General features: G+C 43.4%; 1 protein-coding gene across 1 annotated transcript in view; it reads right to left on the bottom strand.

Moving 5' to 3' along the window:
- ITGB1 (integrin subunit beta 1) overlaps positions 1-4,873 on the bottom strand; it is a 44,503-nt gene extending 39,630 nt beyond the window's left edge. The window contains exon 1 of the mRNA XM_057376510.1: positions 4,704-4,873. Within this exon, the coding sequence (XP_057232493.1) occupies positions 4,704-4,712 (9 nt within the window). The 5' untranslated portion in view covers positions 4,713-4,873. The remainder of the gene's footprint in view (positions 1-4,703) is intronic.
- Between the last annotated feature and the right edge of the window lie 12,131 nt (positions 4,874-17,004).

Here is a 17,004-nt window from a genome sequence, read left to right as displayed (position 1 = left end):
ATCACCACTTTTTGCAAAAGAAAACATTGATATTRTAGTCTCATGAGGCTCATTCCCCTACCATCTGCTTGGTTATGTTCATATTTCTTACTAGAGACTTCAGCATCTCTCAGAACATCTTCAATCCATTAATGGGAGAATACAATAGCCTAGGAAGCTCACTAACCACTCTGATAAGTCTAAGAATAGAAAAGTAAGAGAAAGTGGTTATTACAAAGATACAGGATATTTAATAACATTCTTCTAAAGAGTACCCTTAGTATGAAMAACACAATCATACTATTTACTGATGTAAAGCCTGGTGCCTAGCATCTYATTTTTCATTCAAACAAGTCAGAATTTTCATTTTCTGTGTGACATCACCAATAGAARCTATTCAGCAAGCCTGCATATGTCTTCAATTGGGCTAGAAATTCACACAGTTAAAGCACATTTCTTACAATGATTCTGTACATACTTTTTACTGGTACTTACACTAAAAATCTACATGGTGGGATAGAAAAAAGTTCAGAGAAAAAGTCTTCTCATTAATTTATTCTGACCTACAGTTTTAGGAGTTTAGGTTACTGGACAACACCTATGCAGGACAAGTAAGAAAAGAGAAGAAAAAAAAAGTAGAATTTGTCTTCCACATTTGTGGGTAAACACAAAAATGGCTTTGTAGGCTACCCAGAAACTCCATAACCACAACAACTGACAGATACTGGTCAATATTGTGGTCCTCTGTGGTTACCGCATGACAAGAAACATCATCGTGTTTAGAAAGTTGGCAACACAACACACCACAGAGTAGCAACACAGAGCAAGGAGGAACTACACAGAAAAAAGGAGAACGTATCTCCCACCCTAAATGACAATATTTATCAGCATTAGAACTATCCAACAATTTTTAACTTTTTGACATAAAAGGAGCATTAAATCACATACAGATATTGTCAGTATCCGTCCAGAAGACAGAGCTGCAGTATTTGTTCATCTATTCATTTGCTCCCAAATCTGTGACACTCCCTCCCTCTTGAAAAGCAAACAAACATCCTCTTCAGTAAAAASAGCTAACTCTCCCCTACACCAAGAACTCATTGTACTGCACTGAAATGCATCTGTCCCTGCACACCTACACCAGMGCAGAAACCTGAAAAATCATGATTGCTCTAACCAGCAACGTTAGAACTGCCAGTGAGAATGCTGCTATTAGCACGTGCCTGCAAAGCAAGGCAAGTGGGGTGAATGAAACAATTTGTAGAATCAGCAATATAAAGACAGATGGGAGATGAGAGGTAGGAAAACACAGACTGAACTCTGAGTTTTCTGCTGCTGGGAGACAGGAAATTTTCAACTGGGCATAGAATGCAGCAGCTGACTTRAAAATCTAGTCACAGGGGAATAGTACACATACTGGCAAGTASTTTTTAATCACACTTCCAAAATAAATCTAACTACATATTGCCTTAATTACATTTTTAAGATTGATTCAATTTATGTAATTGCTTTATGAGCTCTACCCATAGAAGAAGCTTAAGAGGCAAGGCAAATAAAAAAAAAAGAAGAAAAAAGAAAGACACTCTCAACAAGGATTCCCCTTCAGAGGGCTGACGGCAGCTCTTAASAATTAAAAGGATGCCAAGGGGATTGGCCATTCTAAAAAAAAAGTTGGAAAAAATAAATCACTTGAAGTTCTAGAAAAGCAAAGGAGGCAGAATAGGCTCTGCTAGCATCAAGTATGGATTCTTTCTTTTCTGGATCTATCTAATCAACATCTTTTCCAAGTGCCACATGAGGTGGCACAAGCAATCTTAAATCTAGTGATTAATACTGATTTAACTTCATTTTTGCGATGTCTCACTGATYACAATAGTCTCTCTTACATGGAAAAGTACAAAACCCATTTGGAAAGGAATGGGGAGGATGAGGAAGGTCAGGTATACGAAYGGCCAGAAAGCCCCTTCCAGCCTCCTCCACAAAATCCACTCTGCACACTAAGCGGAGTGAACTACCAGAGAACAGAAGATGGCACAGCTCACATATCAACCTCCTGTGCAGCGATGACAAGTGACACAAGAAAAGGCTGCAGGTCCACACTGAAGGCCCCCAGACCACGTGCAGGAGAGGAACAACAAGGACTCCGCATGATTGTCCACTAGAAGAGTCCATTCCCRAGCCTTTGCTGATGGCTTACGAAAAGGGTCCTGTCAAGAGAAGGTCCTTAACAGCCTGTCGAGCAATCAGAACTGCAGCACCTTTTTTCTGAAGGCTGCAGTACCATGAGCCGCAGCCAACCACAAAGCCTGTAGCAAGCTGATGAGAGGCTGGGAGAACCACAAGCTAAGTGTGCATCACATCACTCAACTAAATCAAGACTGGGTGGAAAGGGAGGCATGACAACTACTTACAAACAACTGTCGGGCACTCATACCAGCAGCAGCAGCRAGGGAATATATTCAGGAACAGGGAGACCACAGCACGTGTTCACCCCATGYGTGCATGGCTCTCCCCAAGTTTGCCTTTCTGCCACCCAAGTTATCTACTTCCTGAGCTGCTGCTATAGCAAACAAGCCTTTTTCAAATCTGTACTACAGCAGAGCTACCAATGACAGGTATAGAAAGGTTTAAAACAAGGAATGAAGCCATGAATCAGAAAGRAATAACAGCAGGAGAAGTTCCCAGACAATTTTTTTCCAGCTTTGGGAATCACTTCCCACAGGAAGTGGTATAACCACTTGAGTCATTTAAAACACTCAAGACAAAACACTAAAGTTCTGTACTCCCACCAGAAATTCATGCATATTAGAGAAATRAGTATCCCTCCAAATCAGTCCTTCACACGGGTGGGCATTACTGGGAACATGGCGYAGATCAAACAACACAGAGAGCTGCTCCCTGACTGCACCCATAAAAAACACCAGTCTCAACAACCAACATTTAATTTTGAAATAAATATAAATCATTTATCATGTGGCTGGCAAACAGGTACAGCACTTACCAGCTCCAACTTTGATTAAGGTAAGATTATTCATGCCTGTCAGCTTTTCACCTTTCAGTTGAAATAACTTTGAAAAGGACAAAAGTTGAAGGTGTTCACATCTTAAACTTGTCTTGTCTTGCCAACCTATTGCCAAYGGCTCACTGTTTGCAACCCTTATAAATACAGCCTTAGGCAGGCTTGCAAAATGCTACTTAATCATTTGCCAGAGGCAAGTAATATTTTTTGTGACAGGAGAATGAATCATCAGTTTCATCACTGGGATGGATGTGGACAATGAATGTCTTTGCTACTCTTAGTGTTGTTTAATTTCTAGTGATATAATTCTTTAAAAAACTCCGAACAAACAACCAAGAACAACAAAACCCCCTCAYCACTACCAAGTTGTCTCATTTCACAAAACTAATTTTTCTCACWCTACCACCATCACCTACCAAATGATCAGTGTGCCAGCAGTACTTGAATCTGTTTTCACATACGTAAAGTCCTGCTTCATTTCAACACCTTAGCTCCACAAGTAGTAATAGCCATGAGTGGTTCACTAATCTAAACGGAGACAATYCTTACTCCTAAAGGTCTGTGTATCTTGGCATGAACTGGACTGTGGCAGCAATGGCTAATCTACCAGAAAAATCAACATTTTCACCCACCAGGTATGTGTACATGTGTTGGCATGAATGGACTGTTTTATTCTATCAAGGACAAACGAAGAAATAAACACGCATGCTGTTACAACTTTTTTTTCATTAACAGTCACAAAGACTATCCGATGAGTCTAACAGGCCGTCAGATCCTTATTCCGTAAGATAAAGACATCTGACACGGGCTGAACAGTGAGTCAGAATGAATTTCCTATCACTTCATGCTTCCTTCCAACTACCAGTATATGAAGGCAATAACAGGAGACAAAGCACTGCGCTATTGCTGTAAGATTTTTCAGAAATCCCCATGTGGGACACGGCATAGAGGCCTCAGATTCCACTTCGATCYCGACACAAGCTTATAGCAAGCTATAGAGGCTTCGAGCCAGTTTGGACGGATTGAGCAGTCAAACTGCACTACGACCATATCGTCATTCAAACTGCACATATCCCGCTCTCAGTGCTCGCTTTCTCCAGACATGTGCGGGTCACCCCCCTGGCTACTCAAGTTCCTGCACTGCCTCACTTCTTTCGCTCCCATTCCTGTAACTCCAGCGCCCGCTTCCCGCGGAAGGCACCTTCCCCCTCCGGACGCCCGCCCTCGCGGGAAGCCGCCCGAAACTTTCCCGGCCGGGTGCTGCCCCTTCCCCGGGCACCGCCGGCGGGCGGCGGGGGCCCGCACAGAGCAGGGCACCGGCACGGGTTCCGTGCCCCTCGGAGACGAGAGCTCGGGGCGCTGCCCGGGCAGGGCCGGCCCGGGGCGGACAAAGGCCCGGCGGGCTCCAGAGGCACGGGAGGCCCGAGGCCGCCGTCCCGCCGCMGCAGGAAGCCGCAGGCTGGGCCCGGCACCTTCCCGCCCACAGCGCCGGGCGGGCACGGCGGGAGGCGGCGCCCCTCCTCCGCCCGGGACCGGCGCCGAGGGACCCGCACACGGCGCGGCGGCGGATCCCGGCGCGGGAAGCGGSACTCGCATCTCCGCGCCGCCCGCCGGAGCCCGCCCGAGGCACTGCGCCCCGGGGCGGCCACAGCCACCGCTCATCCCGCTCCCGGCTGGCTGCGACCCCCGCCCGTCTTCCCGTTACCTCGGCCATGGCTCCGGGCAGCGGGCGCGCTCCGGCCCGCCCGGCTCGCTGCGGCTCCCTCCGSCCCGGCGTCCTGGGCTGGGCTGGGCAGAGCTGGGCGCGGCGGGACGCCCGGGCTCGCTCTTCGCTGGCTGCCCGCCGCCGCCTGCTCCGAGCTGCTGCGGGAGCCCGGCCCGCGGGGGAGGGGAGGGGAGGTCCGCATTCGCCCGCTCTGCCCGCCCCGGAAACACATTCCTCCCCGCTGCCGTCAAGCGGCCCGGGGAGGCGTGTGCGGCGCGGCGGGCCGGGAAGGGMCGGGAAGGCAGAGCCACGCTCGAGGCGGGGCTGGGTGCCCGCCGGTGTCCCGCTGCCGTCCGTGCCGCCCGCCAGTGCCTTATTTGGCGGGGATTGCCAGCGCCCCGGCCACCGGGCCCAGCGCCGCAGCCCCCGGGCCGGGCTGGGCTGGGCCGGGCTGGGCCGGGCTGTGGGGACGGAGCTGAAGCTGGGGCTGCGGCTGCGGCTGGGGCTGCCCCATGGCCGCTTCTCTGCCCGCGGTGTCYAAAGGCTGCTCGACTCCATCCTTTTAACAGAGCTGCGCCTTGTCCCGCTCCCCTCCCTGCCTGGTTCCACGCGCGGAAACAGCGGGGGATCCGGGCAAAGGGGGATCGCCCGTCCCTCTCGCTGGCAGCTGTTTCCAAAAGCGGTGGAAGTCACTAAGTGGTTGATGGATATGGAAGTCAGTAAGCGGCGGGTGGGCCTGTCGTGGTGCTGACACACTGTCCGAGCTAAAAAAGTGCTCTCCCCTAGTACCTCGGCCGGAGCCTGCTGGTGTTCGGAGCACGCCCGTGGTATTTTAAAGTGCACCCTGAAGTAGGTACTTGGAAAACTACCGATTAAAAATAATAAAGCCCGTGCAATTCAACACCTTTTTGAAGGTAAGGTGTTGGGAAACACAAGCTATGAACTCACAGCTCAGAGCTCGAAGCACTRTGCCTTTATGTGTGGCTGCTGGAGCTTGTGTCTGTTCTTGTTTTGTTATGGTTAACTAAACAAGCAGTGCTGCAACTTGTTAATGATTTTAATCACTATTCCCCTGCTTGCTTTCTAGCTACATTTTGAAATGTTAAAGGAATGTTGTTTCTACTTTGCTCAAGTGTGGCCTCTGATTCAACCCCATGTTCCACTTGGGCAGTGCAGGGATTTAGGGTKCAGTCTTGTAAGAGCTGTGTTAGCAGAAGCTTTTAATACCGGCACAGTTGTAATTGCAAAACTGTTTCAGTGGTGTTGGAAAATGAGATTGAAATGACAGGCTGCTGTTCCTAGCAGCTCCAGCACTGTACAAATGAAATGATAGATTAATAACTTTGACATTAAGGGATAAAGACCACAGGGACAATATGTTTCAACAGGTAAATAAGTATATAATATTAATCCTGCTAGGAAAAGATAAAATCACCAGAAAGGCAAAGTTTTAAAAATGGTAAAAATTAATGGCATGCAAAATAAAAGCAAATGCCAGAGGGATGGTGAACTGCAAAAACTRCGGGAAATTTAAGTATTGGATTGGAAGATAAAAATTACTTTTATCCAAGGTATTCTTCTCTGCTTCTTTATTGCTGGGAAAAAAAAACCAAACCCACTTTTAATGCTAATAACAAGGTTGTGGATTTGATCCCTGTACGGGCCATTCACTTAAAAGATGGACTTGATGATCCTTGTGGGTTCTTTCTGACTCAGAATATACTGTGATCCTATGATTTGCCAGAATATGCAAATAGCGAGCAGCTGTCCAGTATAGTGTGCCTCAAAGAAGCAGTGTCAAAAATGTGCCACCAAGATTGCTGGGGCTCTGAGGAGTAAATAAAACTGCTCAACAGACTGGTTCAAGTACTACCCAAAGCTCTGCTCAGACATTGTTGTGTAAAGTAGCCAGTGGCTGGCTATGCTGAGCCATAGGAAATTGGCAGGAAAAAATCTCCCAAATAGCTGGAAAAAACCCCATCAAATTATTTGGCTGCTTTCTGGACTCCTTTGGAGAGCACAGATGGGCATGAAAACCATTTGTTATTTTCCAACACTTCTGAAGTACTGAAGATGTCAGGCAAAAAAAAGTGCTGGAGGTGTCTGAGCCGGTAGACACAATTGTAGATGATGTCAAAATGTTTAATGTAGCGTCTCTATACTGCAGCGTACATGACATCTGGGAGAGTGAGTGAACAGTTTTGCACAGGAGGGCTCAAGAAAAGACAGGTTTTCACGGATTGAGTGGGAAGCTGGAAAGTGTTTGTTCACCGTTAGTTTGCTTTGCAGTTGTAAATTTTATTGCAACTTTTACAGGAGTACCCAAGATTTCCAAACCAGGTTTTGGGGTGTCCAGTGTTGCCTGTATAAAGAAGCCAGCTGTGTAAATTGGGTGCTCAGCTGCAGCTCCGGGGCTGAGCTGAGTATCCCTGTGCCAAGGAGCCACACTGCAATCCCTCCCAGTGCCTGGCTGGGAACCTCTGGGGTGAGGGATCAGTTGTGTGCCTCAGGAACCACTCTCCAGAGAAGCAGGAACTGGTTGGCAGGAGAAGTTGAGGCAGTTCCTAACCAGTTATCAGGGTATTTCCTTGGCTGCAGTTTCCCATTCGACACATGTTGCTGCCAAGCCACTGAACTCTGAGTCACTAAAGCCCACACAGCCCTGGAGCTGTCACCCTGTTCTCCAGCTTTGACTCCACTCCTGCAGCTTGCAGAGGGTTTAGAGGGAGATACTTTTCAACTGGGGCCTCAGTGATAGCGAACAGGAGTGCCATAGTTTGTGCATTAATCCCCAAATGCAAATGCCTCCCATCAGGGCACCCATTAGGCAACTTCATAATCTTACCAGTCATTAACACTTCCACCTTTACTAGATATACTGTACTAGATATCTCACTCACCTTAGCCCCAGGGAGGGATAATTTATCTGTACTGCTCCACTTTCCCAACAAACTTTATTACTGAGAGCAGAGTACTTTCCCTTTCAAACCCTGTTCTTTTCCTTCCCTGCCTCTTCAAAATACTCCTACCCTACCTAAGACATTTTTTCTCACCAAACTAAAGAAAACCAAATTATAAACCTGAGGTGAAAAATCATGATCTAATCACAAAAGATGGGTAAAGTGTGGGAGAGAAAACAGAAAGTCAAAGTCATTTTCCCAAGGATAGCAATGGAGCCAKGAAAAGAAGACAGGTCTCCTGGGAACACATCAGACTGCAGCCACCTGGGTTGAGCTGGCTGCAGRAGCACTCAGTTTTCCTGGCCTGACCTTGGAGCAGAGCAGCAGCAGCTGCAGCCGCTGTTTTATTCCAGCAGCAGCTGTGCAGTCGCCAAGGAGCACAGTGAGCATTGAAGCCTCGCTGGCAGCTGGTCAGCACTGGGCTCTGTCTTCCACTGTGGAGTATGCAAGAGATCTTAGGGCTTGGACACAAGACTCATATAGAAAGTATTATTGGAAGGGTCACTCAGTACAGGAAGTGATGGTGCTAAATGGTTGTGGTAATTTCTTTCGATAACAGCCTCCATTTGCCTCTTCTTGAGCCATGAGCAGCACTTCCCTGGAGGCAGGCAGGGAGCAAGTCCAGCAGCTTGGCAGCCATGARCAGTGTGCCCACGATATGGAGTGCTGTGTTTACCCTGGAGCCGGGTTCTCCGCCCCACACAAGGAGTGAAGTGAGTCACAAATGTTCAGCCGGGATATTGCCGCTGATTGTATCCTGCGGGCAAAGGTTTGCTCTGCRAGCTTGTCTGCCTGCTGCTCATGGGAGCAATGTTCGACACTCGGGCGCAATAAAGCTGATCTGTTAACACCTGGTTTATGATCTACGCTTAGATCTCTGCTTTGTTCGATCGACAGTCCTGTGTCTAACATGAGCCTGAAAAGGTCAGAGTCCAMCAAGCCCTTCCTTGGGCTCACCAGCGTTTAGAAAGCAGCCTGTCCTCTTTTGGCTGTCAGGCCAGGAGAAAGGAGAGGTCACCAGAGCACATGGTCCTTGTGGGACCGTGCCTGTGCTGGCACCAGCACAGAGCTGGCTGTTGGTAGAGGGGCTGGGGAAAGCTTTTGTTACAGCAGCACTGTGCCTCCTGGTCCTTCCTCTGACTCTTTCTGCACTCCCTCCACGTGAAGAGCTGCTCTGTTTCCCGTTTGTGCATGTTTGGATAGGATGGGCTGTTGCTGTTAYAATCCCTGCTGCCATTAGCATACACATTCCTTCTTGTTTGTCATATGGATTCATATGTTCCAGAGCACTTTTCTGGGACTCCTAAGTCACTGTGTGTCATTTGTTTTATGTGGAAATTCTATAAGGTATTTTGACTCTCAATAAGCAAGGAAAGAATCCTTTTTCATCATTTGGCATGAAGCACAGATTCCTCCCTGTGTTCTAAAGTAAGGAAGTGAGCAGGACTTAAGTGAAGAGAATAAAGTCTTAGAGATTTATGTTCAAACACTCATGTTCATGATAACACAGGGTAGAACTTCTGCACCAGCTCCTTATGTTGCTTGAAATGAAGCATGTTTTCAAGAGAACCAGATTAAAAAACTTCAGGCTTGAAGATATTTTAGTGTTTAATTGCCCAAGAAAAGATGCCTATGGGAGATTAAAAATATCCCCAAAGGATGATAATTCTGAATGCACAATGAGTTTCTGAGATTCAGCAGTTAGTTAATTCTTACCATGTGCTGCTTTTATTCTGTGAGACTCTGAGATCACRTGCCTACATATTCCATTCCCTCTTTCTCAGGGGATTCCCACTGTTTAGACAAGCAGCTCATGTTCATTCAGGGAAAAAATGAATTCCACTGTCCCCAAAGAAATGTGCAAGGAGGACTGGAAGAGCTTTCCTTGAAGAATTCTTCTGCTTCAATTCTGCCCCGAGGGACCTTCTGTAACGTTATAAGCTCAAAGCATTAGTTATTWATGCATAAAATTACTGAAATTTAGACTTTTGCAAGGGCAAGAAATGAGAAAGGAGGGTTTTGAAACATTGGCTGCAGAAAAAGTAGGAGATGGTAACAGCCTATAGTTAGGAGAGGCCATGTCATGAGAGCAGGAGTAAGGACAGATTTCATGTTCATTGATATATAGGGGAAAGAGGAGCTATGTGGAAACCCGAATATCTTAAGCAAGACTAGTAGACAAGAAAAATGACAAATATAGTCTGAAGGAAATAAAAAGTAGTGGTACCATTGGGAAAGGAGATTTGGGCAAATAGAGTCACTATTGTAAAAGGTGATTGGCTGTTCTAATAGAAAACAATGGTAAAAAGGCAGAACAGAGTATTTCTATAATGTGATTTCTGTCAAGTAGAAGAGTTCTATATGTGATAATGTTTTGAAAGCCCCAATTTATCCTCCGCATTACTACACACCTGAAATTATTTTCATGATTGTGTTTCTTCAAATAATTTGTTTCACTGACTTTCAATTTTTTTTCCTTAGGCTCATRTCTAAAATGCTTTGGCAGTTATGATGTTTGGATGAAGATGCTAGAGATTTACAGCCAAAATCTCTCACTTGTGCACTCTCAATGATCCCTTTTTGTTGTCATCTTTCGAGAACAAGTGTCATCAATTTTCTTAAGAGGTTACGTCTGGATGTTAATAGCCATTTTGCTTGAGTATTGATTTATCCCACTACCTTGTCATCTAAGTAATCAAAGCAATTCTGATGTTCTGTTGCTTATTCATCCTATTTTTCTTCCTTTCTTTATGATTCTGACAGCAGTTGCAGTTATTTTGCAGCAGTAAGCTGTGTGCCCTGTAGGACTCATCAAGTAAAGAATTGAGTTTCTTAGTCTACAGGTGCAGGCTCTTAAAAGAAATTCATTATCAAGTAGGGAGTATTGTAGTTTGCTAGTATCCTTGGCAGTAGGATAGTCTGGCCTTGGCAGACATTGTATTTACAAACACAAGGTTCTGATTTTAGCTGAGTGGAATGAACCCACAAGGAGCGAAAGTGAAAAGATAGTTGTTGATGAACATATACAATGGAGAGATTCACAAGCAATTTTGAGAAAAGCTGAAAAAGAACAAGGTTGAACATTGCAAGGAGGTGAACTGATCACTCTGGTTCAGGTTAAAAATGAATTTAAAAGTTACTATGATTCTAATGCACATGGAGACCATTCTGGGCATCCCATTGCTCAGGTGGTAGAAAAGCATTTGTCTCTCAGCCTTTTGCCTCACAGCTTATTCAGGATCTGTGGTATTTTGTGTAATGACATACCTGAGCAGGTGGCATTGGCTTTCTGCTGTAACTGGGATTTAGCTAAAATTAAACTGTCTTCAAACTAGTAAACATGAATCTTAATTCTCTTTGCTTGACTGGTGTCTGTATCACAAAGAATTTTGTACCATATATTATCTGTCCTCCATCTTACCCTGTCCTTCCTTTTTATTGTCCCCATTTTTATCTGTGATCCTTCAAATTTCCTTATATGCTTTGAACAGTTCTCTTTTTCTGTTGTGCAGTGTGGGCTCTGGGCTGTGCCTTTCACCAGTGGCACCTACCACCCTTGTGATTACACATTCCTGCTGCACTGATCTGTCCCTGATTCCCATTCAGAAGAGATGAATTCCCAGAGCTGTTGAGTCACACAATGTCCTCTGAAAATGGACCTGCAGGTTCCAAGAAAACTCTGCCAAGCTTCTTTCTAGACTGGAATCTGTATGCTATAAACAAAGTTTTGGAAAATGTCAAATCCTAGTTTCCATCAAATATACGTGTCCAGTCTCATAAAGTAGCCTGATTTACACAGCTGTCATAAGAAAGGCCAGGGATGCCTCTAATGGCTTTAAGACCTTTACCCTGAGGATGGGAGGTTACAGGAATTGTTTTGACTTCATTTCTGTATCTTAGTTTTAAACTATTGATAATGACAGGTCCATTTTWACTTTCCAAAGGAAAACATACAACTTCAGGAAAATTATTTTCTTAGATGCCTTCAGCCTGATGCATAAGTGTATCAAAGCTATATAATAAATAAAATGGGGTTATAAACAGCAATTTGGTCTTGACTGAACACAGTAATATTGGCACGTTAGTTTTGTAGGTTTATGGGGACATTGCTGAAGTCGTGTTAATGAATTTCCTAAAACACAGACTTGTAAAAAGCTGTAAAATGAAAAGAGGATGCTATTCAATTTAAATAGTTCTCTTAGGTGACATAACTCTGAGATAATGTAAATCCTAAATTCAAATTGGTCTGCGCCATGTCATTTCATTGTTGAAGCAGGTCTGACAGACTAAGTTTAAAAGCCATGATTAACAGTATATATAAATTAGCTTTGAAACTATCCATTTGTCCATTTTGATTGTTTATCTTTTGACAGCATAAGTCTTTAAAAAAAAGTGTAACATTTTTGCTCCCAAACTCCTCCTTTCAGTTTTTTCTTTATGAAAACATCGTAAAAGGCTAACCCTTTAAAAAAATAATTTACTTTATTRTTTTTCAAATATCGAAGCAGAAATGTTTTTTTTTTCCTGCTGTAAATATCTACTTATGCACTGTAAAACTATTCTGTAAGGAGTGCTCAAGAAGAGATCTGCTCTACTCAGGCCAGTGGATTCTCAACTTGGTTAAGACAAGAGCAACTCTTTGCCTCTGCTGGTTYCCTATGGACCCATGGTTATTGACAAAGCTTGACAAAGCAGCCAGCACCAAACCTTCCCTGAGATCCRTCTCAGCCAGAGGCAGCTCATTAGATCCTAGGCTGATACCAGCCAGGACACGGAGTGATTCATGCTGCCTGAAGATTTGTGCCTGAAAAGCCTTGCGTCTCTCTCCCTTGACTGTGACTATCAGTTTGTGCTCGGCAGTTAACTTTCCATGGGCAAAGTGAAGTGTGGAGAGCCCTCCCTCCCTTTTATGTTCCACAGTCATGGAGAAATGGGAGAAATGTATGCGTGCCCAGTGCAAGCAGTCGCAGGAAGTTGTGAGAGCTCTGCTAAGTAGATTAGAGACTGTAACCACGTCCTGAAGTTTTATAAACTTCTTACTCAGTTCTTATTCGGCAGCACTCTCTGTGAAACATTTCCACTTAGTCACTGGCTATTCAGCACAAATGATGGATCAGAAACATTCCTCTAATGTAAATCAGCCTTATCRTGTTTAAACACAAATATAACTTCTACCAGCCAGGATGTTATGCATACTGGGAGTGGGAGGGATGCAAACAGCTGGAAGCGTTCCCTGTTTGCTGAATCCACATTACCATAGTGCTTTGCACGGTTGGAGAATTGCTGTGCAGAAGGAGCAGTTCACAAAGAGTTTAAAATTGTTTGGCCTTAAGAGCACATTATTTGCTTTTCATTTCATGCTTTGATTTCAGTCCTCTGTTTGGGCTAAAAATAAGGAGACGGAAATGTTAAGTATACTGGCATTTTATCTATTCCACTAATTTCACTGCCATCTTATGGTAGAGAATACCTTCCCAYCAAATACTTGTTTCATGTTTCAGAGTTTTCTTTCATGCTGCTGAGAGATGTATTTTCTGACTTTGAAAGTACCATAAAAGTACAGTGAACTGACTCAAGCTGACTCATGATTGGGGCAGATGATGCCTACAGCTCAGCTGATTCTGGATAGCATCACAGGTTATTTATACAACATGTTTAAGGCTTTCAAGTGACTTGTTTATTCTTCCTTATTTAAAATTTAATTTTATACCAGGCAAGCCTTGGCTACTTCTGTAACAATTTTGCCTGCTACACCTCATCCTTTTAGTGGAGGTAAACTGAATACAAGTGRTGTAGTTTTTGTTTGGATGCTTTTCTATTTTGTGTTGGGAAAGGATGGGACAGAAGTGAAAATGAAGGTTATCATTCCTGTTGTCTGGACACTTTYGTTTTAGTCATACTCTCAGCCTTGACTTCCAAGTGCAAACAGGAACTTGAGTCACTTGTGGGAAAAGGTGCAGACTTGCTTCAACACTTCACCTGCAGTGGAAGGTTTGTCCTTTGCTCTTAGTCAGTTGTTGAAATAAAGTCAAATGACACAGCACTGATAAATCCATATAGTGAGCTACTTGTATCACCTTATTTTCTTTATCTTACTGGACTTACTGTCTTAAGAGCACTGTGGTGTTTCTGGAAATAAGGTTTTTTTCCCTGGAATTCAGGGAAGTGACCTAATCAAAAGGTTTTTATTTTCACTAGGTCATTTAAAAAATTGTCTTCCAATGGAAATTATTAAATCATCTAGTAAAAGAAATGCTCAGTCATGAGATAATTTATGCCAAAAGGAAATCCCAGGATGGTTGTATTAAACATCTTGCTGTATGACAGAGGAGATCTCATCCACTAACTACACAGTATGCAGTTAATTTCATATAGGAGTTCATGACTGTTTTCTCACATGGCATTCTCATGTGGTATTTAGGGTTTCATATCTTTAAGCTCATATCCATTGATAGCATCCCCTCAATGACACAAAGCACTGTCCTGGCTGTGGAAGGAACGTGAATTCTTGTGTCTGGCTCCTTAAATTKGAGATGTCACCCCCTGTCATCTTCCATTCTTTCTGGTACTGTTAAATAAAAGACAAAAAATTATGTAATTACATTTCTYGAAGTGAGGGAAAAGAAGTGGATTAATTATTGTGTGAATGGAATCTAAATCTTGATCTATTTATGTTTGTACATATACATGCATGCACATAGATGCATATACATATGTGTGTATGTATGTGATTTATAAAGATTTTCAAGTTTTATGCTCTCATCCTCTCCTAGGAAGCAAACAAKTTTTCTTCTGTTCTAAAAATCTTCTTTTTAGTGATATCAGAGTGATAACTGTCTATACTGTGTGGTTTTAATATTGATTCAGAACATTTGACTCATCTAGATGAAGTAGCCATGTACTGATTTCTTAAAACTTTATAGGCTAAATTGTATGGGCTAAGTTCAGGACAAAAATAGTTCTGCTTTTGATTTCTTCAGCTGTGTTGTTACAATGTTCTCTAATAGGAGAGTGACAAGTTTCATATTAACATTTAAGTTCCCATCTTTCATATCCCCACTGATGTTCTAGAAATAAGTAAGATCTGTCACACTGTATTTTGGATAAATATTTGCTCTAACTTACGTTTCTGCGATGCCAYGGCTGCTCATGAGTTTTCTAGAGAAAACATGAACCATGAGCATGCGAGTTCATGAGAAACTAGTGAAGCTCTTCTGCTAAGCGCTTGTATCTTTATGATTTCCTWGCTTTTTAAATGAGCTATGGTAACATTTCAATTTGATATCAAAAATTATTGTGCAACTAAATTGTTCTTCCCTTCTCCTGTGGGGTGTTTGGGCAGCAGCATGCAGACTGCAGTAGTTCTGGTTGCTGCACTGTGTTTCTGACAGCATGAAGGATGGAGCTGTGCTGCTGGCATGGCTCAGCTRCCCTGGGCTGGTGCCATTTGCCTCATATCAGGCCCCTGGTTTGAGTTATCTCAGTGAGGAAATGTCCCATGGTAACTGCCAAAGCTATTTGTTTTACAGCCCTTTTTCTACTGGTGCCCCAAGGTCACCTCCCCACAACCCCTCATCCCAGGSTGCTGCTGTCAGCCTTGGTGCTGCWCTGAACCTCGTGCCTGTCCTTGAGTGCTTTTCCAGCTGCTGCAGTGCTTTTGGTTACTGGAGCTGCTGGCCAATTCTGGTTCAAAATACATTCTTCTGTTAAAAATATTCYTCAGGCAACCAAAAATATTCATGTCCCATCTCCTTCTGCATTTGTTGGAAATCCACTGAAGGGGTATAAACATGATGGAGCTCACGTAGATACACCTGTTCCTAGCAATGTCATGAAAACCCTTTATGTTTCCATGTTAACTGGGCTAAAAAATGAGGCAGTAGTGTAGAAATATAATTTGTGCTGTGCAAAGCTGAGGTATTGCATAATTACTACTATCTAAGATACCACTAGCAGCTTGAAATTATTATTCAAACATGCAAATTGGGTAACCCAAAAGAAAAGCCTTGCCACCTGCTCTCTGTGGCCTGCTTATTCTGTTGTTCYACCCTCCTTTGAAAATTATTGTATTGAAAACACTTTCGCAGGCTGGCTGGCTGTTTTCCTGGAAAATAGCTTCTGAATAAATAATAGGACGTGGTGGAAACTCCATGGAAACTGTGGGGTTGTCAGCTCTGTTTCCAGCTGYTGTCCTCATCCACATCTCTATTGTAACCACTGGATCTATTAAAGTGTAAATCTTGTGGTTTCCTCCCTGACAGACTTCCAAGTCTTTCCCTTCACATTTCTACTGTGCAGATAATTTTTGTTAGGTCTTTTACAAGTCCATGAACTTTATCCAGAAGGGATGATCACCAGTAATTATGAATTTGGTTGTAATAGGCTCACTTAAATTGCAGTTCTAAAAAGGGAAATCAGTCAAAATCAAGCACAGTTTTGATTTTTGCAAGATATCCTGTGCAGCTCTTTTTGCAAATGATGGACTCATTTTATCCTGAGCTCCTAAATCTAGAGTTCCCTGTGAAGTTTGGTACCCTAGTCAGAGTATGTATTTAATATMATATAGAGAGATAGATAAATAAATATAGAATATAAAGCCATATAAAGAAAAAACAGGGAAATGTAAGGWCTTTAGAACAATTCTATTTTGCATGACAAACCCATTTTTATCTACTACCTTAAATACATTATTTTGTTATATTTTCACTTTTTCTTTTCATAACTCAGAACTAGTTTCTTATTTTTTATGTTACTCAGTTCTACAGACAGTGAGAGAAAATAAAACCCTTAAGGTCCTGGCAGAGGCTTCTGAAGGTAAAAACTGTACAGTAGGTGTGGTGTGCTTTTCCTCTGGGTAATGATTCTGCAAGGCAGGGCAGYGTTGCTTCATGTGGGATTGTCTCATTTTGAGCATGTTAAAGAAGTGGTTACATTATGATTTCTTTTCCCACTAAATATTGCCAAAATCCTTTTAAAACTGGATTTCATTAAAACAGGTCAGACTTTGTCATATACAAATAATTAGGAAAAAAAGGCAGCAAGTTTTTGAAGAGAGCTAAAAATATTTGAGTTTAGTACAGAGGGAGAGTAATTGTCCACTGGAGAGCAGGGAAAAGGCATGGCTGGCAACAGGCTGTCCTCCTGACTTTTGTTTTCTTGAGCAGGAAGAAAGGAAAAATGTTTCTCCCATAGTTTTTTGAAAATTGATATAGTGCCAACAGTGCCCAAAACTAGTATTCTTCTTCATTGGTTTGCTGAATGGAGTCCAGAAGGGGAGAGATGTACATCAGGACTGAGCTTCAACCGACTTTACTGCAACTTATTAAAGAGAAGACTTTCCA

The sequence above is a fragment of the Malurus melanocephalus genome, unplaced genomic scaffold, assembly GCF_030028575.1.
Source record: "Malurus melanocephalus ecotype Western Australia unplaced genomic scaffold, MMel_1.1 scaffold_280, whole genome shotgun sequence".
NCBI classification, from domain to species: Eukaryota; Metazoa; Chordata; class Aves; order Passeriformes; family Maluridae; genus Malurus; species Malurus melanocephalus.
This window is presented reverse-complemented; position numbering and strand designations above follow the sequence as displayed.